The 24527-nt window shown below is 42.1% G+C and overlaps 1 protein-coding gene and 2 long non-coding RNA genes across 5 annotated transcripts in view; 2 read left to right on the forward strand and 1 right to left on the reverse strand.

Annotated features, from left to right (window-relative positions):
• Positions 1-5804, forward strand: part of LOC309647795 — a 36032-nt gene extending 30228 nt beyond the window's left edge. The window contains exon 2 of the long non-coding RNA XR_014256303.1: positions 4745-5804. This is a non-coding gene — a long non-coding RNA (uncharacterized lncRNA). The remainder of the gene's footprint in view (positions 1-4744) is intronic.
• A 1796-nt stretch (positions 5805-7600) lies between these two features.
• LOC309647785 lies at positions 7601-17310 on the forward strand. The gene is made up of 2 exons (XR_014256294.1): positions 7601-16235; positions 16275-17310. It is a non-coding gene; the product is annotated as an uncharacterized lncRNA (long non-coding RNA).
• Positions 17311-20052: 2742 nt separating this feature from the next.
• Positions 20053-24527, reverse strand: part of VWA8 (von Willebrand factor A domain containing 8) — a 356490-nt gene continuing 352015 nt past the window's right edge. For all 3 annotated transcript variants that reach the window (XM_082435350.1, XM_082435351.1, XM_082435349.1), the window contains 2 exons: positions 23531-23769; positions 20053-21483 (listed from right to left, as the gene is read on the reverse strand). In XM_082435350.1, the coding sequence (XP_082291476.1) occupies positions 21375-21483; positions 23531-23769 (348 nt within the window). In that variant the 3' untranslated portion in view covers positions 20053-21374. The remainder of the gene's footprint in view (positions 21484-23530; positions 23770-24527) is intronic.

A 24527-nucleotide genomic window follows, 5' to 3' on the forward strand; every position in this document is an offset into this window, starting at 1 on the left:
TGTTCTTCAAGCTTGTAAAACACGCTTCCACCTCAGGGCCTTTGCACTTGCTGTTCCCTCTGGCTAAAATGCTTTTCTCTTTGATATTTGAGCAGCCCACTACCTTACTTCCTTCAGGTTTCTGCTCAATTGTTATCAGAGAGGCTTCCCTGTGCACCTTATTTAAAATAGTGCCCCCAATACAACCCTCACCCTCTTATTTTTATTCTCAGAGCTTATCACTGCCTACATATTTCCTGTTTATTTTTCTGGTTTTTGCCACTAGAATGTATGTTCCACCAGAGCAAGTTCACTGTTGTATCCCCAACCCAGGAGAGTGCCTGAAACGTAGCAGCTGCTCCGTAAACATGTGCTGGATAAATTTATGAGGCAGAGCAGTAGCGAGAAGATTCTCTGGAAACTCTTCTCTCAGAAGGTCACGTAGTTAGGCCTTGAAGGACTGGGGCAAGTAGATGGGGGAGGGGGTGGGAGGGCAGGTCCAGCAAAGGGGCAGCAGATGTGAGGTCAGTCAGAGGCTGTGGTGGCCTGGAGGGTGGGGCGTGGGTGGAGCATCTGGAGACGGGGCCGGGGGAGCACCGCGTCCTCCGGGGGCTGGGCGCCCAACTAACTGACTAATCCCCGTGAGGCTGAGGTGGCTGGAATGCAAGGAAGGCCTGCAGGGCTTTGAGGTTTATCGTGAGCACTCAGTTGCTCTCTCTGGTTGAAAACCTCCAGGTTTAAGCTTCTTAGTATCTCTCATAAACCACGGAAGTCCTCCCTGCCAGGTTGGGCCTGAGGTCAAGGTGGATGGAGCTGGTGTGGTTTGAAATCTGCCTCTTTCTGCCTCTCCCAAGCTGGCCGTGGCTGCTGTCAGGCTTGGTGAACCTCACTCAGACCTGTGAGCATAGCCAGGTTCAGACCCTCAGTTACCTGGCTGGCTGGCTTACGAGTCATTGGCACGTCACCACCTGGCAGAGATCAGACACTGATGACTCACAGCTTGGGAAAGGTAGGCTTTGACAGGGAGACAGGAATGAAAGGGAGGGTTTGCTGTATGAGGAGTTGAGTATAAGCCCAGGCTAGGGTTAGGGGGAGGGCTATTTGGGTATAAGCGTGGTGGTTTGAGGATGGCACCGCTGTGCGATAGTGAGCAAGGCTAGATGGCCACTGCATCTTCACAGCCACTTCCTGCCTCTTTCTCCAGTGATAGGAGCCTTCCTGAATACTCGCTAGTGCCAGGTGGTATGTGCTTTACCACATTATCTTATTTTTTTTAAATTGAAGTATATTTGATTTAGAATGTTGTGACCACATTATCTTATTGATCATTTCCCCAAAACTGTGAAACAATAACAAAACATTTTACAGTTGAGGAAATGGAGGTATAAAAAGCTTCCTTAAGAGGGGTGATGTCAGTAAAGCTGGTGGGTGTGGACCTCGGAAAAATCTTCTCCTCCATAAAAGTGACAAGAACACTGGAAAAATGGTCAGAATCAACTTTTCAGAACTGTGGAAATTAACTAAAGGCCTGCAAGAATTGGGAGCATTTAATTAAGAAAAATGGCTGAAGCTTAGTAAGAACAGTGAGCTTTGTGGTGTTTTCACTTGCATCAGAACTAGTAAACAAGTTCAGCAAGGTTGCCATATACAAGATCAATATACAAAACTCAATTGTATTTCTGTACATGAGCGATGAACAATCTGAACATAAAATTAAGAAAATAATTTCACATACAATAGCATCAAAAAGAATAAAATACTTAGGAATAAAAAAAGAAGCGCAAGTCTTATACCCTGAAGACTACAAAACATTGCTGAAAGAAATGAAAGAAGTCCTCAAAGGATAGAAACGCATCTTTTGTTCAAGAAGACCTAATTTTATTAGATGGCAGTACTCCCCAAAGTGATCTACAGATTTAATGCAATCCCTACCAAAATCCCAGATGGCCTTTTCTTTTTTCTAGAAATGACAACAAGCGGATCCTAAAATTCAAATGGAAATGTAAGGGTCGTAGAACAGCAAAAATAATCTAAAAAAGAAGAACAAAGTTGGAGCACTCATATTTTTCATTTTCAAGACTTACTACAAAGCTATAGTAATCAAAACTATGTGGTAGTAGCACAAGGATAGTCATGTATGGATCATTGGAATAGGATTGATAGTCCAGAAATAAACCCATACATTTATGGTCAATTACTTTTTGACAAGGACACCAAGACAATTCAATTGGGAAAGAATTCTCTTTTCAACAAGCAGTGCCGGGAAAACTGAATATCCACATGTAAAAGAGTGAAGTTGTATGTCCGCCTCACACCATACTCAAAATTTAACCCAAAATGGATCAAAGATCTAAATGTAAGAGCTAAAACTGTAAAACGCTTAGAAGACAACATAAGCATAAATCATCATAACCTTGGATAAAGCAATGGTTTCTTAGATATGACACCCAAAGCACAAATAACCAAAGAAAAAAATTAGATAAATTGGACTTCATCAAAATTAAAAAACTTTTTTTGCTTCAAACAACACTATTAAGAAAGTGCAGATGACCCACAGAATGAGGGAAATAACTGCAAATCATACACCTCTGATAATGGTCCAGTATCCAGAATATTTAAAGAATTCTTACAACTCAACAAGAGACAAATAGCCAGTTAAAAAATAGGAAAAGGATTTGAATAGATATTTCTCCAAAGAAGATACTCAAATGGCCAATAAGCACATGAAAATGTCCTCAATATCATTAGTCACTAGGAAAATGCAAATCAAAACCACAATGAGACACCACTTCACATCTACTAGGATGGCAATAGTTAAAAAGACAGAAAATAGCAAGTGTTGGAAAGGATGTGGAGAAATTGGAGCCCTCATCTTGCTGGTGAGAATATAAAATGGTAGGTACAGCTGCTTTGGAAAACAGTTGGACAACTTCTCAAAAGTTAAACATAGAGTTACTGTATGACCTAGCAATTCCACTCTTAGTTACATATCTAAGAGAACTGAAAACATATGTCCACACAAAAGCTTGTACAGGAATGTTCACAGCAGTATTATTCATATTGGCCCAAAAGTGGAACAGCTAAAATGTCCATCAACTGGTGAACGGATAGACAAAATATGGTATATTTGATATATTTGGTATATATTCAATAATATTGAATATTATTTGAGCATAAAATGGGAGTGAAGTAGTGCTCCATGATGCAATGTTGATAAGTTTTAAAAACATTGTGGTAAGTGAAAGATGCAAAAAAAGGTGCCATATTGTATGAATCCATTTGTAGGAAATGTCCAGTAGGAAACTCCATTGAGACAGAAAGTATAGATTAGTGGTGCCAGGGACTAGGGAGAGGAACACTGGGGAATGACTACTAATGAGCATGGGATTTCCTTCTGGGGTGATGAGAATATTTTGGAATTAAGTAGTGATGATGTTTGCCCAGCTGTCTGAATATACTCCAAACCACAGAAGTGCATACCTTAAAAGGGTGAATTTTATGGTATGTGAATTATATCTTAATAGAAATATATTTTTATTTTTTATAAATTTATTTTATTTTATTTATTTTTGGCTGCATTGGGTCTTCGTTGCTGCACGCGGGCTTCCTCTAGTTGTGGCGAGCGGGGGCTACTCTTCGTTGCCGTACGCGGGCTTCTCATTGCAGTGGCTTCTCCTGTTGCGGAGCATGGGCTCTAGGCGCATGGGCTTCAGTAGTTGTGGCACACGGGCTCAGTAGTTGTGGCGCACAGGCTTAGTTGCTCTGCAGCATGTGGGAACTTCCCGGACCAGGGCTTGAACCCGTGTCCCCTGCATTGGCAGGCGGATTCTTAACCACTGCGCCACCAGGGAAGTCCCAGAAATATACTTTTAAAAAGTTCCCTAGGACAGAAAACTGGTTAGTACAGGAGTCATGATTCGAATCTGATGCCCATGAGCTTGAGGACATTTTTTTTTTTGTCAAGGCCTCTGTGCCTTGCTAAGCAGCATGTGGTCCCTTGGAGCTTTCTCAGGTGCCCGTAAAGAATGGTCTCTGCTGGGTGTCACTGTGTCTTCTGCACACAGCTGCCTGGATGTGTGCTTGTCACCAGGGGCTGACCTGGACAGAAATTCATGTTCAATACGCCTCTGCATCCTTGTCCTTCCCACTACTAAGATTTTGTTATAGGGTCAAGCTTATGTGTCTGATTTGCTGTTTTCTTGGGATGAAATCCTTTTCACGAGGTTCCTCATCTTTCATATAAGTGGATTAGAAGTGGTCCTATGTTGCCACGCTGGCAGATGTGACAGAATTCCCGCTTAGGCTAAAGCTGAATCTCTACCTCTGCTACACTATTATTATTGTGGGTACTAACAAGAGCCCTGGGAATCTCCTTTCTCTGAGGTATTTTAAATAGGGTAGACTTTCTCCCCTTCAATCCATCCACCCCCTCATCTACCTACTGAGTTACCCCACTAATTCATCCATCCATCCATCCATCCATCCATCCATCCATCCATCCATCCCATTGACTAATCCATACTTTGTCAGGCCCTTTGCAAAACGACTTGCTGAAGCATGATTTTGCCTGGGTTTGGGAACATGGGCCGACTGATTTTTTCCTAAGCCTTCTAGAGATTTATGAATCTAGAGATCTTACTGGGTTGTGTGTAAGGTTGAAATGTTTGGCAGCCATGATGATTAGCCAAGGATCTCAGGCAGCCTCACAAAGGCCAAGATGATTCTAATCCTCCCAGCTAATTTCCTTTTTTACTTTTTCCCACAGAGCAAGCTATTTTCAACAAAAGGGCTTGCAAATGTGAACGCTCTTCCCCGAGGGCTCCTTGTGCACGGCACAGACCTTTCATCACCAGCCCAACTTGTAATCTTGGGTAAAAGGTTCTCAGCTCATTTTCAAGGAGAAACAAACATGCAAAGCAAAACAGAGCAGCCACGTCAGGAAGTCCCGCCACGTAAGGAGGCGTGCTCTGTCGTGCTGTCATGACTCTGGGCTCCAGGAGGGCCTGGGCTGCCCACTGGCCTCCCCCCGCCCCCCCACCCCGGCCAGTCGAGGCTGGCATTGGCAGCTGAGCAGCCCAGAAGGCCACCCTGGAGGCTCTGAGGAGGAGGCCCCTTCTCAGGGCCGGACGGTGGCAGCTAAACACGGAGACCTGTCACCGCCGCTGCCCCTCGGACATCCCAGCTTCAGGCTTTGGCTTGGACCACTCTGGCCCCCGCCTCCCCACCAGGCCCCCCTGACTGCTCACCCTTGAGAGCCAGCCCACATCCCGCTTCCCAGGACCACGGTGCCCCTGCAGCCCACAGCTCCTTATTCAAGTTTCCTGACTGCTTTCTCCAGGCCGGGCTGAAGGCAAACGGGTCTTGATACCTGTTCTTCCCCGCGACAGGGAAGTCAGACCTGGGAACAGTGACGACACGATGCACTCAGCTCCTGAGACCGTTCTCACTGTGATCAGGGTGCCTGCCGCGTGTACCTCTCTCTCCCTCAGTCTGCAAGTTGGCTTTTTCTTTCCTCTTTTACAGTAGACTGGTTGTCTTTGCTCTTTTTTTTTTAATGAAAAAAAATTTTTTAATTGAATGATTCTTTAAATCTTACAGTGCTTTACAATTTTCAAAAGTTGCACACACATGATTTCACATAATCCCATAATAACCCTTTGCCCCACCTACCCCTATGTTGCTCCTTCCGCCTTCCCTTTCCCCACTGGTAACCACTACTTTGTTCTCTAGATCTGTGAGTCTGCGTCTTTTTTGTTTTATTCACTCGTTTGTTGTATTTTTTAGATGGTTGTCTTTGCTTTTTAAATAAAATGGGAGTAAGAACAGTAGCTGTCTTATGAAATTGTTGTAAGGATTTAATGAGTTTGTCTATGTAAAGTGCTTAGGAAATGCCTGGCATGTGGGACGTTCTAGAGAAAGGCCAGCTATTATTATTTTGTTTAATAATAATAATTTTTATTATTCTCCCAGTATATAGAACACGGCAGCCCAGAATTAACCTTCTAAGACTCCTTAGTTGCCTCCCCCTCAAGGGACTCACTAAAGGGACCAATTCCTTCAAGGAATATCTGAATACCTGGCTGAGTCAGGTCTTCTCCCATGGGTTTGAGGAAGAGGTACAGGACAGGAAGACATCCCAGATGGACTCTATTATCGTCTTTATTTTAAAAACAGCTCCAGTGCTAACAGCTCCCAAAGGGGAGCCTGTGGCTGCCTTGCAAACTCCTGGGAGGCCCTCCTGAGAAAGGCCATTTCACCTCCCCTCAGCCAGAGACAGAAACGAAGTTCTGACCAGGAAACACGTCATGATCACAACCACGTCTGTAAGTGTAAGTAAGGCAGAGCGCATGGGAGGGATCAGAGTCCTGGGGCTGAGGGGCTGCCCATCGTCTGCCCTGCACCCCCAGCTGCTCTGCCCTCCATTTTCCTTTATTCGGTCCCCACTTCATTCCTCCTGAGGGACGGGCCGCTCTGGGCCCTGCATCCATTCTGAGGTGTCTGACCAGGCCTAAGGTCCCCAAACAAAATTAGCCAAAGAGACCCTCACCTTCCAAGGGGCCATGTCCCTCTATGGGCCTAAGACCAAATGCCTGTTGATCTGGACTCACTTTCTGTTTATGAGGTGCTTTCATTACTTTACTTCCATCTTCACATGAACCCTGAGATATGAAATTATTGTCCTCATCTCAGAAGGGAGAAAAGTGATGCTCAGAGAGGCCAGGAAACTTGCCTAAAGTCACAGAGCTGACAGGGGCAGGTCCAGAAATCCACCGTGACCTCACGGAGGCTGAACCTGCACCACACAGAGCTGAGGGTGGGTTTCTCGGGTGCTACGGCGTGGCGGGGATGGGGCTGACTACAGAAAGCAGGGTGACTCTTCTCATAACAAACGTCAACCTCTCCCTGCCTTCTGTGCTTGTCCCTGTCCTGACTCATATAGTATTTTCAGGGTGCCAGCCATGTGGCCTCTTCACAGGAGACCTGGGTGGGACAGGCTGATTTAGTGATGTCCCAACGACGGGACAAATGAGATCATCATAGGGAGGCGCTGAAGTGGCTTTAAGAGGGAAATTGATGTCATGGTCTTTATTTGTAAGCACTTTGGGGACGGCAGTGATGAAGGGGAGGGAGGTCAGAGCCAAGGATCAGGAAATGCACAACAGGTCCTCTTTATATGTGTGGTGATGGATGTTAATGAGACTTATTATGGTGATCATTTTGCAATATATACGTATATTGAATCATTATGTGGTGCACCTGAAACTAATATAATGATATATGTCAATTATACCTAAAAAAACAAACAAAGAAAGAACCCCTGATCTTCCTTAGAAGAGGGAAAAAGAGCTATTTTTCTTTAAGGGGTCACATTCCTTTTTCAGAAGCACTAGATTTTTTTGTGCTGAGGTAATACTACTTAAGGGCTTTTATTTTAATTAATTAATTAATTAATTTAACATCTTTATTGGAGTATAATTGCTTTACAATGGTGTGTTAGTTTCTGCTGCATACAAAGTGAATCAGCTATACCTGTACATACATCCCCGTATCCCCTCCCTCTTGCATCTCCCTCCCACCCTCCCTATCCCGCCCCTCTAGGTGGTCAAAAAGCACTGAGCTGATCTCCTTGTGCTATGCAGTTGCTTCCCACTCGCTATCTATTTTACATTTGGTGGTGTATATATGTCCATGGCACTCTCTCACTTCGTCTCAGCTTACCCTTCCCCCTCCCCATGTGCTCAAGTCCATTCTCTACGTCTGCGTCTTTATTCCTGTCCTGCCCCTAGGTTCTTCAAAACCATTTCTTCTTTTTTAGGTTCCATATATATGTGTTAGCATACAGTATTTGTTTTTCTCCTTCTGACTTACTTTGCTCTGTATGACAGATTCTAGGTCCATCCACATCACTACGAATAACTCAATTTCATTTCTTTTTATGGCTGAGTAATATTCCATTGTATATATGTGCCACATCTTCTTTATCCATTCATCTGTTGATGGACGCTTAGGCTGCTTCCATATCCTGGCTATTGTAAATAGAGCTACAATGAATATTGTGTTACATGACTATTTTTGAATATGGTTTCTCAGGGTATATGCCCAGGAGTGGGATTGCTGAGTCATATGGTAGTTCTATTTTTAGTTTTTTAAGGAACCTCCATACTGTTCTCCATAGTGGCTGTATCAATTTACATTCCCACCAACAGTGCAAGAGGGTCCCCTTTTCTCCACACCCTCTCCAGCATTTATTGTTTGTAGATTTTTTTTTTATAGTGGGTAATATGAAGACTTCAGATGAAATAGATTGAGAAACTGATTGGAAATTGAATGCAAACTAAGACCACTTGACTGTTACTGAAATGAATAGCCCAGTTTGCTTTTTTTTTTTTAAAGAAATTCACGTTCTTTTATTTATTTATTTATGACTGTGTTGAGTCTTCGTTTCTGTGCGAGGGCTTTCTCCAGTTGCGGCAAGTGGGAACCACTCCTCATCGCGGTGCGCGGACCTCTCACCATCGCGGCCTCTCTTGTTGTGGAGCATAGGCTCCAGACGCGCAGGCTCAGCAACCGTAGCTCACGGGCCCAGTTGCTCCGCGGCACGTGGGATCTTCCCAGATGAGGGCTCGAACCCGTGTCCCCTGCATTGGCAGGCAGACTCTCAACCACTGCGCCACCAGGGAAGCCCTGTTTGTAGATTTTTTGATGATGGCCATTCTGACTGGTGTGAGGTGATACCTCATTGTAGCTTTGATTTGCATTTCTCTAATGATTAGTGATGTTGAGCATCTTTTCATGTGTTTGTTGGCAATCTGTATATCTTCTTTGGAGAAATGTCTATTTAGGTCTTCTGCCCATTTTTGGATTGGGTTGTTTGTTTTCTTGATATTGAGCTGCATGAGGTGCCTGTCAATTTTGGAGATTAATCCTTTGTCAGTTGCTTCATTTGCAAATATCTTCTCCCATTCTGAGAGTTGTCTTTTCATCTTGTTTATGGTTTCCTTGGCTGTGCAAAAGCTTTTAAGTTGCATTAGGTCCCATTTGTTTATTTTGTGTTTATTTCCATTTCTCTAGGAGGTGGGTCAAAAAGGATCTTGCTGTGATTTACGTCATAGAGTGTTCTGCCTATGTTTTCCTCTAAGAGTTTGATAGTGTCTGGCCTTACCTTTAGGTCTTTAATCCATTTTGAGTTTAGTTTTGTGTATGGTGTTAGGGAGTGTTCTAATTTCATTCTTTTACATGTAGCTGTCCAGTTTTCCCAGCACCACTTATTGAAGAGGCTGTCTTTTCTCCATTGTATATTCTTGCCTCCTTTATCAAAAGTAAGGTGACCATATGTATGTGGGTTTATCTCTGGGCTTTCTATCCTGTTCCATTGATGTATATTTCTGTTTTTCTACCAGTACCATACTGTCTTGATTACTGTAGCTTTGTCGTATAGTCTAAAGTCCGGGACCCTGATTCCTCCAGCTCCGTTTTTCTTTCTCAAGATTGCTTTGGGTATTCAGGGTCTTTTGTGTTTCCATACAAATTGTGAAATTTTTTGTTCTAGTTCTGTGAAAAATGCCATTGGTAGTTTGATAGGGATTGCATTGAATCTGTAGATTGCTTTGGGTAGTATAGTCATTTTCACAATGTTGATTCTTCCAATCCAAGAACATGGTATATCTCTCCATCTATTTGTATCATCTTTAATTTCTTTCATCAGTGTCTTATAGTTTTCTGCATACAGGTCTTTTGTCTCGTTAGGTAGGTTTATTCCTAGGTATTTTATTCTTTTTGTTGCAGTGGTAAAAGGGAGTGTTTCTTTAATTTCTCTTTCATATTTTTCTTCATTAGTGTACAGGAATGTAAGAGATTTCTGTGCATTAATTTTGTATCCTGCTACTTTACCAAATTCATTGATTAGCTCTGGTAGTTTTCTGGTAGCATCTTTAGGAATCTCTATGTATAGTATCATGTCATCTGTAAACAGTGACAGCTTTACTTCCTCTTTTCCAATTTGGATTCCTTTGATTTCTTTTTCTTCTCTGATTGCTGTGGCTAAAACTTCCAAAACTATGTTGAATAATAGTGGTGAGAGTGGACAACCTTGTCTTGCTCCTGATCTTAGAGGAAATGCTTTCAGTTTTTCACCATTGAGAATGATGTTGGCTGTGGGTTTGTCATATATGGTGTTTATTATGTTGAGGTAAGTTCCCTCTATGCCTACTTTATGGAGGGTTTTTATCATAAATGGGTGTTGAATTTTGTCGAAAGCTTTCTCTGCATCTATTGAGATGATCATATGGTTTTTCTCCTTCAATTTGTTAATATGTAGTATCTAATTGATTGATTTGCATATACTGAAGAATCCTTGCATTCCTGGGATAAACCCCACTTGATCATGGTGTATGATCCTTTTAATGTGCTGTTGGATTCTGTTTGATAGTATTTTCTTGAGGATTTTTGCATCTATGTTCATCAGTGATATTCTTTCTTTGTGACATCTTTGTCTGGTTTTGGTATCAGGGTCATGGTGGCCTCGTAGAATGGGTTTGGGAGTGTTCCTCCCTCTGCTATATTTTGGAAGAATTTGAGAAGGATAGGTTTTAGCTCTTCTCTAAATGTTTGATAGAATTCGCCTGTGAAGCCATCTGGTCCTGGGCTTTTGTTTGTTGGAAGAGTTTTTTTTTTTTTTTTTTTAAATTTTTTTTTTAAAATTAATTAATTAATTTATTTTTGGCTGTGTTGGATCCTCGTTTCTGTGCGAGGGCTTTCTCCAGTTGCGGCAAGTGGGGGCCACTCTTCATCGCGGTGCGCGGGCCTCTCACTATCGCGGCCTCTCTTGTTGCAGAGCACAGGCTCCAGACGCGCAGGCTCAGTAGCTGTGGCTCATGGGCCCAGCTGCTCCGCGGCATGTGGGATCTTCCCAGACCAGGGCTCGAACCCGTGTCCCCTGCACTGGCAGGCGGACTCTCAACCACTGCGCCACCAGGGAAGCCCCTGTTGGAAGAGTTTTAATCACAGTCTCAATTTCAGTGCTTGTGATTGGTCTGTTTATATTTTCTACTTCTTCCTGGTTCAGTCTCAGAAGGTTGTGCTTTTCTAAGAATTTGTCCATTTCTTCCAGGTTGTCCATTTTATTGGCATAGAGTTGCTTGTAGTAATCTCTCATGATCCTTTGTACTTCTGCAGTGTCAGTTGTTACTTCTCCTTTTTCATTTCTAATTCTGTTGATTGGAGTCTTCTTTTTTTTCTTGATGAGTCTGGCTAATGGTTTATCAATTTTGTTTATCTTCTCAAAGAACCAGCTTTTAGTTTTATTGATCTTTGCTATCATTTCCTTAATTTCTTTTTCATTTTTTTCTGATCTGATCTTTATGATTTCTTTCCTCTGCTAACTTTTGGGTTTTTTTGTTCTTCTTTCTCTAATTGCTTTAGGTGTAAGGTTAGGTTGTTTATTTGAGATGTTTCTTGTTTCTTGAGATAGGATTGTATTGCTATAAACTTCCCTCTTAGAACTGCTTTTGCTGCATCCCATAGGTTTTGGGTCATCGTGTTTTCATTGTCATTTTTTTCTAGCTATTTTTTTATTTCCTCTTTGATTTCTTCAGTGATCTCTTGGTTTTTTAGTAGTGTATTGTTTAACTTCCATGTATTTGTATTTTTTACAGATTTTTTTCTGTAATTAATATCTAGCCTCACAGCATTGTGGTCGGAAGAGATACTTGATACAATTTCAGTTTTCTTAAATTTACCAAGGCTTGATTTGTGACCCAAGATATGATCTATCCTGGAGAATGTTCCATGAGCACTTGAGAAGAAAGTGTATTCTGTTGTTTTTGGATGGAATGTCTTATAAATATCAGTTAAGTCCATCTTGTTTAATGTATCATTTAAAGCTTGTGTTTCCTTATTTATTTTCATTTTGGATGATCTGTCCATTGGTGAAAGTGGGGTGTTAAAGTCCCCTACTATTGCGTTACTGTCGATTTCCCCTTTTATGGCTGTTAGCATTTGTCTTATGCATTGAGGTGCTCCTATGTTGGGTGCGTAAATATTTACAATTGTTATATCTTCTTCTTGGATTGAGCCCTTGATCATTATGTAGTGTCTTTCTTTGGCTCTTGTAATAGTCTTTATTTTAAAGTCTATTTTGTCTGATATGAGAGTTGCTAATCCAGCTTTCTTTTGATTTCCATTTGCATGGAATATCTTTTTCCATCCCCTCACTTTCAGTCTGTATATGTCCCTAGGTCTGAAGTAGGTCTCTTATAGACAGCATATATATGGGTCTTGTTTTTGTATCCATTCAGCCAGTCTATGTCTTTTGGTTGGAGTATTTAATTCATTTACCTTTAAGGTAATTATCCATATATATGTTCCTATTACCATTTTCTTAATTGTTTTGGGTTTGTTATTGTATGTCTTTTCCTTCTCTTGTGTTTCCTGCCTAGAGAAGTTCCTTTAGCATTTGTTTTAAAGCTGGTTTGGTGGTGCTGAATTCTCTTAGCTTTTGCTTGTCTGTGAAGGTTTTAATTTCTCCATCAAATCTGAATGAGATTCTTGCTGGGTAGAGTAATCTTGGCTGTAGGTTTTTCCCTTTCATCACTTTAAATATGTCCTGCCACTCCCTTCTGGCTTGCAGAGTTTCTGCTGAAAGATCAGCTGTTAATCTTATGGGGATTCCCTTTTATGTTATTTGTTGTTTTTCCCTCGCTGTTTTAATATTTTTTTCTTTGTATTTAATTTTTGGTAGTTTGATTAATATGTGTCTTGGCGTGTTTCTCCTTGGATTTATCCTGTATGGGACTCTCTGTGCTTCCGGGACTTGACTGACTCTTTCCTTTCCCGTATTAGGGAAGTTTTCACCTATAATCTCTTCAAATATTTTCTCAGTCCTTATTTTTCTCTTCTTCTTCTGGGACCCGTATAAATAGAATGTTGGTGTGTTTAATGTTGTCCCAGAGGTCTCTGAGACTGTCCTCAATTCTTTTCATTCTTTTTTCTTTATTCTGCTCTGTAGTAGTTATTTCCACTATTTTATCTTCCAGGTCCCTTATCTGTTCTTCTGCCTCAGTTATTCTGCTATTGATTCCTTCTAGAGAATTTTTAATTTCATTTATTGTGGTGTTCATGATTGTTTGTTTGCTCTTTAGTTCTTCTAGGTCCTTGTTAAACATTTCTTGTATTTTCTCCATTGTATTTCTAAGATTTTGGATCATCTTTACTATCATTACTCTGAATTCTTTTTCAGGTAGACTGCCTATTTCCTCTTCATTTGTTTGGTCTGGTGGGTTTTTATCTTGCTCCTTCATCTGCTGTGTGTTTCTCTGTCTTCTCATTTTGCTTAAGTTACTGTGTTTGGGGTCTCCTTTTCATAGGCTACAGGTTCGTAGTTCCTGTTGTTTTTGGTGTCTGCTCCCAGTGGCTAAAGTTGGTTCAGTGGTTTGTGTAGGCTTCCTGGTGGAGGGGACTGGTGCCTGTGTTCTGGTGGATGAGGCTGGATCTTGTCTTTCTGGTGGGCAGGACCACGTCCAGTGGTGTGTTTTGGTGTGTCTGTGACCTTATTATGATTTTAGGCAGCCTCTCTGCTAATGGATGGGGCTGTGTTCCTGTCTTGCTAGTTGTTTGGCTTAAGGTGTCCAGCACTGTAGCTTGCTGGTCATTGAGTGGAGCTGGGTTTTAGCGTTGAGATGGAGCTCTCTGGGAGAGCTTTTGCTGTTTAATATTACGTGGAGCCGGGAGGTCTCTGGTGGACCAATGTCCTGAACTTGGCTCGCTCAACTTAGAGGCACAGGCCTGACTCCCAGCCGAAGCACAAAGACCCTGTCAGCCACACGGCTGTGCTCATTTGTTGCTGGGTGCTGCTTAATTACTGGAGAGTTTCTGTTGAGGATTTTTAGCCCTCTTTGAGTCCAGACCTGTCTGAAGCAAGGTCCTGGAGTAACACCCCACCGTGTGCAGCAGACAGCAGTCAGGACATCCTTAAGGGCTTTTAGAAACTGTTACATAACATCTTCTTCCTAAAGGCTGAATTACAGACACTTCAGAAAACTTTCCAGCAGAAGTGTGCTCAGAACTCATTCCACAAAAGGAATGTTCTGAGTTGAAGAGGCTCTCTCTGACCTCATTTTAGGCCTCACCAGGATGGAGCTTGGGAATTCCACAGCTCTTAGCACTACAACTTCCCCGTGGCTTGCTGGGCTGTCCTGTGGGGTGCAGACCAGCCCTGCCTCTGCAAGGAGGAAAGTGGCTTCCAATAAATGCTGCAGACTTTCAGAGGTGAAAGTTCTCTTTTGAAAGGTCCCCAGTGCAGGGCAAGAGTTCTTCTCTTAGCAAACTGAACAGGGCATAAAAAAGAATCCGATTTGTTCACTTCACCAGAGACATGGTTCAGGGGCTGTTGAGTAGGTTTCCAAAGTTGAAAGGCCTTGTCCTTGGGCTGAAGGCCCTTAATCATGGCTAGGGTATTCCCTCCCAGACATGTCTGCTGCGCCTGCTTCTGTAACCCAGATGTCAGACAGGTAGAGGTTCCATAAGATGGAGGGCAAAATACAGGTGGAAATCTGATGTCTCTAAAAAAGCAAGATGAGTTCAATTTGTACCTTTTTTTAAGATTCCACATATAACAGAAATAAAGTCACAGATATAGAAAACAAACTTACGGTTACCAAGGGGGCAAGGGGTGGGGATTAACTGGGAGATTGGGATTGACATATACACACTACTATATATAAAATAGATAACTAATAAGGACGTACCGTATAGCACAGGGAACTCTACTCAATACTCTGTAATGACTTATATGGGAAAGAATCCAAAAAAAAAAGAGGGGAGATACGTATATGTATAACTGATTCACTTTGCTGTACAGCAGAAAGTAACACAACATTGTAAATCAACTATACTCTAATAAAAATTAATTTAAAAAAAGGACTTGAATCTCTTAAAAATATTAAAAAATTAAAAACAAGATGGAAGAGAACGCAACCGCCACCAATGCACACCCGTGGAAGCCTTCAGTGAGTGCTCTCAGGAGGACCAAATGCACAGCCCGCCATGTGCCCATGTCTCATGCCCTCCTGCTGTGCCCCAGGCCCATTCCTCTGCTTGGGTGATGCTCCAAGTGGCAAACGTCCCTCACCCCCTTCTTCTCCTCCCCCCCAGTCGCAGTACTGTCTGAGGACCTTCATCTCAGCTGGGCTAGGAGGAAAGCCTGTGAATGAGGGATTCAAACCAAGATGCGTGTGATGGATGGCCTCCCAGAGCTGTTTGTATTTTAAAAGAGGGGAGCCCCTCTCGCTGAGAAACCCCTCTCTAAAGATAGACTTCAGATGTGAGGGGGCAAGGCGCCAGGCCAGCTGTGCAGGGCTGTATTCCTGCCAAGTGAGTGAATGTCTGCTTTCAGGAGGTTTTGTGGCGCTGAGACAATTTTCCACCTCTGCAGATAGTGCTCCAGTTCCCTCCAGTTTGTAGGAAAGGTCAGAGAGAGAAAAAGAGATGCTTTAGTTCAGGCACCACACATTGAATATCACATCTTTGTACTCAAGCCTGCCATGTATGGACATGCATATTCTATCTGCCTGGAAAATAGTTGTTCAAAAGCATCTGGGTCCTAAGGGATACTTTTCAGATAACAGACCATTTCTTTGTTCACTGCAAAACACACAGCTGTATTTCCCCAGTGCCTGTGTCCATTAACTAAGCTTTAGGCCTTCCCAGGTAGTCCATCATCTGTCCTTTTAATTGTGTGTGCACACACCCTGGAATCTGGGCAACCTGGCCTGCTACAGAGACCCTTGGATTCCTCACCAGCTCTGGGATCTATGGGGACACCCCCATCCCCCATCCCCCATCCCCCATCCCACGTGCTGGGAGGCAAGGCCAACAGTGGTCAACAGGCTGCTTCCCCAGTGCTGTCACTTATTTTCACTGGCCCCTAAGTGTTCCTTTCTGGGCCAGCGTTTTCAGCGCTGAATTTCATATGGGCCAGAAAATCTTTTGTAAAAGGAAACGGACCACCTAGCTTTGTTGAGACTCACTCTATTCCTGGAGCCTGATGATGGACGACTACTTAATTATTAGTTCCGAAATGAAGAAATGGTCAGTCTCAATAAATTAGCATCGGTATTTATTAATATAAATATGTTACATTTGAAAGTCCAACTTGAATGTCCTGTCTGAGTAAATACACTTTATTTTTCTTCAAGTTTCAACGAATAAGGCTTCAAGTATGGCATCATGAGACCAATTACACAAAGGACTCTTGACAGGCTCGTTACTTTCTGTCCACATTCCGGCCGGCATGACAGGCACACTCGCTTTGGGAAATTCAGACAGACAATTTCCTTCCATTTCCAGGTCAAGCTCCAGTTACTGTTACTAATGCTTCAGAGTTGCATGTAATTTCAATAAATCCTTATATTCTGGAACTCCTCTGGGGTCATACCTATCATCTTTGGAGTCAGGGTTTATTGACAGATCCTTCAGTTGTTCCTATAGGGGAAGAGCTGGCAGCTCCAAACCCTTTCACTGAAGCCCGTGAGAAGAGCGAAGGGTCAGGGGTGCCTTTGGTGCCTGCTGAGGGCGGGATGGGGGGACCACGCGTGGTGGTCCATGCTCTTTAGAGCTGACAGGTCCCTTGATGAGATTTCTTAGAGCAGAACATGACGTTCTCGCCACCTTCTGGACCCAAGCCACCTTAAAAGAGTGTTATACTTTGCTCTGAGTGGCCAAATACCACAAGTGCCACTCAGTTTTAAAATTATGTAACCCTGGCATTCTAAAGCAAATGTGCACGGCTGGGCCAGAAGGGACGCTGTCTCTGTTTGAAGGTGAAAGCCCCAGACAGCACTTAGTCTCAAAAAAAAAAAAAAAAAAAAGAGTGTCAAATCGCTCTCATCTTGAGAGTTTGCTTGGCAAGCATTTTTTTTTTCCTCCTCTGGAGGAGATTTTTGTTTACAGGATCTAACAATTTAAAAAAAAAAACCACATACACAATTGCACATTGTTCAGCTGTGGCCCAAAGGTCAGCTCTCAGCATACAGTAGTTTTCCAATTCCTGATACTTTTTGATCCCACTGTGCAGATCAGCAGATATGGAATTTTATTTTATGGCTGCAAAATGCAAAGCAAGAGACAATGGGCAGAAATCTTGTGAATCATGATCCAACAGAAATATCTGTCCAGCTGCTGGGGGGAAAAAGCCCTCTTGTCCAATTCTAATGAAGCTTATGTAGCTTTTAGAATGCATATTCATTCAATAACAGTTTTGTTAGGGCGATTGAGATACGTGCCAAAATCCTCTGTACAGTAGGGGTTAAAATGTGTGTGGGGTTGAGACAAAAATACACTGAAATGATGTGGCTCTCTAAGACATACAAGGGACAAAGTCAGTTCTGTAGGAGATAAAGGAACATGGGACTTCAGTATTCGAGATCATTTTGTCCAACCCTTTTAATTCAGAGATGAAGCAATTGAAGCCCACGAGTGACTAGCCCGAGTCTGCACAGGTAGTTAACAGCCGAGCAGCATTGAGAACTTCCTTCCTACTGACTAATTCTACCCAGAGTTTGGAAATCCTCCCACTACAAGATGGAACTTTGGAATTTCTTTCCATTACCTGTAGTACTTTTGCCACAGCAAGTCCTAGAAAAAAGGTAAAGGAAAGGCAACAGGTAAGAATTTTAAAATATAACCCTGACCAGAAATTGGTAGTGAATTACTCTTCAATTAAGTATTTTAAAAAGCCATCTATGTTAGTGGTTGGAATGATTTTTTAAAAGGGGACATTTTATTTCTTAATAAGATGAAGAAGTGATGCACAGTTTACTAAATACGAATGGACGTTTGACTATTCCTTAGATGCAATTCCAGAAAAAAAAAAATCTGTCTAGGCACATGAGGTATCAGCTTAGACTTGTGAAATATCTCTTACAATTGTGATGGGAGGAAACAAATACAAACGCAACAAATAAGCGAGGCTGCCTCTTGATCCCCGGTCCCACATCTCTTTGCTCTGTTCCCTGAGGAATCTCGTTTTGGCTGATCTGACAGGCACGAGAAGGCACCAGGTGGAGGGAGGGTTTGGAGCCTCCGGAGCTGCCTTCAGGGACGCTGGCAATGCTCCCCACGGAAAACCACTTCTAAATGGCTCTCAAAGCCTGAAAGTTTGTTTGGAGTAAAGCTTTCTGGCATTGATGGATTTCTCCTCCTGATAGTTCACAGGAAAGGGTGTAATGTAAAGAATTAAATGATTCATTCCAATGTAAAGAATTAAATGATTGATTCCAATGTAAAGAATTAAATGATTCATTCCAATGTAAAGAATTAAATGACTCATTCCAAACATGTGCTGGGCTCTCGTACTCCTGCTCCCACCCTCTTCTTGTGGCTGCGTTTGAGCCGCCTGTATGTGATGAGGTCATTTTGCTGGAGCACACAAAGGACTCCGGGGGGGAAAACGCATCCTCTACTGAGACGATTCATGGCATTCATTCCTCCTGGCTGCTGGGGATCACAATGAACCTTCTCAGCATTACACGGGCTCCCTGAGGACGGGTTTAGCTGCCTTTCTCTGGAACCCCCCCCTGAGGCACACAATACGTTTATTATAACGTCCTGGCCCTAAGAAGGGCCTGGGAACAGCTTGGAGTGGCCTATAATTAAGTGCATTTAATAATAAAGGCACAACTTCTTAGGTATTGCAAGAAGTGAAAAGAAGCCCTTCATTTTCTCACTCTCTACTCCCCTCCCCCATCATCCTTCCCTCTTACAAATCAGAAAAGCCAGGAGTTACATATTTTTAAAAAATAACTTTTGCAAAGGATGTCTGGCCAGTGGGGAAAGGGAAATTAAATTACTTGAGAACATTCTTTCCATGTTATAAAAAAAAAAAAAAAGGCTTCTGCTTACTCAGGTAGTTACCCATAGGCAGGATTCATTAAAAGGCTGTTCCGTCAATCACTCTTGGATTCAACTTCCAAAGGCTTTCAGGGGCTGTGACCCTCTAGCAAAGGGGCACCCCTAGGGGTTAAGCTGCCCCTTGGATGGACACTTCCTCAATTTGCTGTGGGCCCAAGAAGGAGCGGTTAGAAGTGTCCCTCCAGCAGTGTCCCATGTCCTTGGTCCCCACTCCCTCCTCTAAGTGCTCAAATTGTGCAGATAGCTTCTGAGTACCGGGGAGAGGGAGCTCTAGGAAATGTGGTCATTTTGCAAGAAGAGAAACTGCACTGGGAGAAAGGAGAAAAAGGCACCAAAAGCTCGACATCTAGGTTTGCAAGAATAAAGCATGAGAGGAGACAGTCCAGGGTCACAGCTCTGCCCCTGCCCTTGTTTTCCTGAATTTCCCTAAGCCTCAGTTTCCTTCTTCGTAAAATGAGGATGTTAATAGTACAATGAGTAGTTAGTCAATAGTCTAGAAATGGGAATCTTGGGAAAGTGATTTAAGTTCTCTGAGCCTCACTTTCCTTATCTGTAAATGAGGTTAAAAAATACCTATTTTACATGCACTGTTGTGAGGATTGAATGGAATAATGTATGAAATCACTTAGCATACCTGGTACATAGTAATCAGTAAATGCTAGCTGCCGTTCTTATCATTATCATTATTGTTGTTATTAATGCAATTGCATTTTTAAAAAATTTATTTTTATTTTATTTATCTTTGGCTGAGCTGGGACTTCGTTGCTATGCACGGGCTTTCTCTAGTTGCGGCGAGTGGGCGCTACTCTTCGTTGCGGTGCAGGGGCTTCTCATTGCGGTGGCTTCTCTTGTTGCAGAGCACGGGCTCTAGGCGCGTGGGCTTCAGTAGTTGTGGCTCATGGGCTCTAGAGAGCAGGCTCAGTAGCTGTGGCACACGGGCTTAGTTGCTCCGTGGCATGTGGGATCTTCCCGGACCAGGGCTCGAACCCGTGTCCCCTGCATTGGCAGGCGGATTCTTAACCACTGCGCCACCAGGGAAGCCCTGCAATTGCATTTTTAAAGATACTTCTTGGATTGAAATCGTTTGCATCATTGGATGATTCAGTACACAAAGCAAGCGTCTGTCTAGAGAAACAAGACAAGCCACGCAAACTTGTTGGGCAATACTGCACTGGAAATCTGATTGCTTTTATTTCTTTGATAGGGAGATGGATTGGTGAAACAAATGGGTGCCATCTATTTTTCTTTCCTATAGTTAAAGTAAAATGAATCGTACAATTCCCACTATGTATGGGTGAATAACTTACCATTATTAACAAGACTAATTTTTCCAACTTGTCTTACGAAAGCACAGACACAATGGTGTCCCCAGCATTTCGGACTTTACCATTGAAGGTGAAGAGAAACTTATTATATGGTTGGAAAGAGACTGACTTCTGCTGGAGCATTTGATTAAAAAAAAAAACTGACATCGAGTCTATTGATAAGTAAAGGTCAGCCCAAGAGAGAGTGGGAATAAAAAAAAAGAATGAGGCTTAAATATATATATATATATATATATATATATATATATATATATATATATATATTTATAGCTATAGAAATCTCATTACCATTCAGTTCAAACATACTGCCTTGTTTTTACTTTGCTTTGTGTAAAAACATATGCATTTGTTATTTTGAGCATTACATTTTGGACACGAAAACGGAGGAGTGTGAAACTTTTGAGGAGCACTAAAGAAGGAGAAGAAACAGGAAACTCAAGGCAAGACATCCTTCCAATCCCAGCAGCACGGAGAGTAGGACATTTGCTCCTTATTATTTAACCTTTTAAAAGTCACATGGGAAAGGAAGCAATCTAAGGATCTTTTGATTCCTTTTGGTTTTGGCTAAGAAAATGAAATTATTGAGAAAACCCAACCTTTTATAGAATATTGCCATTGAAAGGACTTTTCAGTGGGTTAAATACTGTAAAGTCATTGTTTGTTGGGCAATACAGAGTGGAGGAGAAAATAAAAATAATTATTGAAGAGGAGTTGATTGGGTGGGTTTGCACAGACTTGTATTCCAGTGTCAGAATGTGGCATCAGAGGCTTAGTTTGCTGGGGTCACTTTTGTTATCCTAGGTGACCAGGTGCTGTGTTAAGGCAAAAGCAAGGTACTCTTTCTGTCAGGTTTTTGGGAACAGACCACGCACCATAGTTCTCAAACCACCTTCCCTTAACCCTGACCTTTTGTATAATGCAGGTCAACTCGCTTCCTCTAATGACTTGTAAACCCATCAATGGTTGTAGATTTCCATGCATGGGCCTCACTCTGGCTGCTTCTCTGAACTCTGATTACTTAGCAAGCGCAGGAAGGCCCGGGAATGCCAGAATTATCCAGTCATCACTCGGGGGCACTTTATAGACCTCTTCTTTTCTTCAGAATACTCTTTCTTCCTAGCTTATTTCAAATCCCAGGGTCATCGGGATGATAAAGGGCACTTCTTAAACACTGGACAACATGGTGGAGGTGAAAATCTGTTGTAAAATCTGAGGGATGTCCTTGGTATCCATGGCAACGAAAGACCGGCCAGCTGGTAGAGTTCTCTGAAGCCTGTCAGGATGGATGGGGAAAGAAAATTACCATTGCAAATCAGGGCTCCCCTTCCACCTCCTGCCCCTGCAAACCTCAGCATCCGAATGGTTTCTTAGGGAGGGAAGCTTTCACTCTTTAATACCTTGCCCCTGCCTGCAGTGGAACCCGCTGTCACTAGGCAACAGCTACAGGGAGAGGCACACTGAAAGCACTGAACCGAAAGAAAGGTCTTTTCAGTGACAAAATCAGCGAATTTGCAAAGAAAAAATTCTCTCCCTTTTATTACTGTAGTTTCCTGGTATTTTTATGTTCCCTGGACAGAATGGAGCCCTAGGGACCAATCTGGGACTAGCTCACCTGGATCCATTGAACGTGTTGGCCTCACCCTGTACTTCTAACTGCTTTTCCTGCCTTAGAAAACAGGTCTTGAAAAATGTTGCCCAGCCAAACCCCAAGTGGTTCTTTCTCTCTTCCTCTCTCTCACACGCTCTCTCTCTCTCTCTCTTTTTTGCCCCACATCATACAATGTGAAATGTAATCTGACTTATGCAATTGCTGTTTTGATGACACTGAGGTTATACAGGCTTATGATAATTTTTTAAAATGTCAATTTATCATTTGGAACAAAGGGCCATTTTTGGAGGCAATATAAGTACAAGACACAGTTCTACCCAAAAGAACGCCTCTTTTCACTGTGCCAACAAAGTTTGGTTTTGGAATGACATTTAATAAAAGTCCACCATCCTGTGTAGTATCATACATTTGGCATGCCCAGTAGACCAGCTAATTCTGAAACATATCTTTTGCCAGTGGATGTTGGATCATTTCCCTAGGAAACCACAAGGGTATTATTGTGTTTTCTTAAGTATTCAAACAGGATCTGTTCACTAGAAAGACAAAATAGCTATTTCAGCTCAACCAATATTTGTTGAGCTTGCCGTTTGATTCATCCTGGGCTGGTCCTGAAGACAACCTGAGTGGAAAAGGCACGGTTTACGTCTGAGGACACGGAAGTCCTCGAAGAGGCTAACACATACAACTGAGAAAAATGCAAAGTCAGGTGTAATAAAGTGACTGTAATTACATGATATTAAGTCTGTTCTTAGCCGTACTCTGCAATCCTGCAGCAAGGCGAAAGGAAGAGAAAAATATGTCAGCACTTTGGACACTAAAACATCTCCTAGTCTGTAGGACTCTGTACCACAGGGTGTGACAGGTAAAAGAGGTGGAGTAATAAAAGGGTATGTGGCCTTTTGTGTGGAGGCAGGATTTTTTTTTTTTTTTTTTGAGGAGATATACTTTCAATTGCGTTTTCTGCTTCTTACAAGTACTTTAAGCAGAGAAAAACCGTGCGTCTTCCTGTTTATAATTCAAAAAGATAAATGTTAGTGTGTTTAAGAAATAAAAGTGTTTCCAGATCTCTCCTTTCAGATGATCCACAATGGTATTTATTATCTGACCATAAATTTCTCTACTGAATATTCAGCATATTCAGTGCAGCATCTTACTATAATTACAGACATACATGAAGGAGAAATATAAGAAAGAAGATGATCTATCTATGTCTATAAATATGTAGACACACATATTAGGTATTATTTACATATATGTGTGTGCCTGTCTACATACAATGTAGAGACACAGACACCCAATCTCTGATGCTAGGAAAATAGTAGATGTTTGCTACTTTGAATATGACTTGAGCATGAACTGAATAGAACTGAGCTTAGCACCTTGATGTAAAAAGCAAAATGTATAAAGTACTGTTTAATTTATTGGTGGACAAATCAATTTGCTATTTATTTTATTGTTGGTTAGTTTAAATATAAACTGAAAAATAAATAACTTAAAGTATTATTGCTCATCCAGATATAAGCTAGAACGTCCCAACCCCTCACCTAGACTCTCAGCTGCTTGAGGGCAGCAACTCTGGTTTCTGTTTCTCCTCCATTCCCACCCTCCCCCCGCCACTGCCCCTCACGATGGGAAGCCTATGAAATGGCATGTGTCAGGTACTCAAGTATCTCCATCCCTGCCCCCTGCTGCATCCTGGGATGACACTTACCTGGCTGCTTGATCACCTAAAGATCCAATAAAAATGGCAAAAGCATTTACTTGAGGGTTGCTTGTCAGGATCTGGGCAAACTTGGCAGGATGTATTCCATAGCGTGACAGGTTGGCATCACTTAAGACAATGACAAAGTACTCGTCAGCTTCTTCTTTGACGATTTCCTTGATGGCGTGTTCTGTCCCCTCTAATGTGTGGTCCCCACTCATGCAGAACTGAGCGTGGGCGTGCATCGTCTGGGGGGAAGAGACATCGTACAAAGGCCATGAATGAGAAGCTCCTTTTTTTAACAAACGTGATGATTTTTCTATTGACAATGAGAAAGCACAAATACTCTGAGTGAGTTCTATTTAATTTGCACCTTAGTGTGACAACAATACACAGTGATATTTGAATGTGGTTAAGACTTTCATTAAAAACAGGAAATGTTCCAAAACTATCCCATTTGGCACTGATTTTTAAGGCTCAAGCTGCCATTTAAAGTGAGAAAATGTAAGAAAATATGAAACTTGGTATCACACTGGAGAATGGAGATGACACAGAAGAAAAATAAGGAATGGGTTGAGTTTCCAATAAACAAAATTACAACCTATGCATTGTACTTACATCAATAGCAAGGGAGGAAATTTACTTTAGAATCATGGTGAGTGTGTTTCTATTGTAGATCTAAGTATGTGAAACTGAATTTATTGTTAGAAAATACTAAGAAATACATAAAATTTGGGTTAGAGAGTACTCTAGAAGGAGTCATTCTTTTCCTTCTGAAATATAGGGGGCTGAATAGAATCCCGATACAATCCTGAGTACCCTAAAAATATGTAGGGAACAAAGTTTAAATTTTGTATGGTGTAAAAAAGGAATTTAGGCATGATAAGTGCTTTCTCAGTTTACTGCTTAAATGTTTGTGAAACAGAAAGTCTTTTTCTTTCCTGTAACTGCTGCTTCTTCAGTGAATCTTTTCAGTGACCAGAAGATACTTTACTGAATCTGGTGG

This window comes from Balaenoptera physalus, assembly GCF_965194825.1.
Source record: "Balaenoptera physalus genome assembly, chromosome: 18".
Lineage (NCBI taxonomy): Eukaryota > Metazoa > Chordata > Mammalia > Artiodactyla > Balaenopteridae > Balaenoptera > Balaenoptera physalus.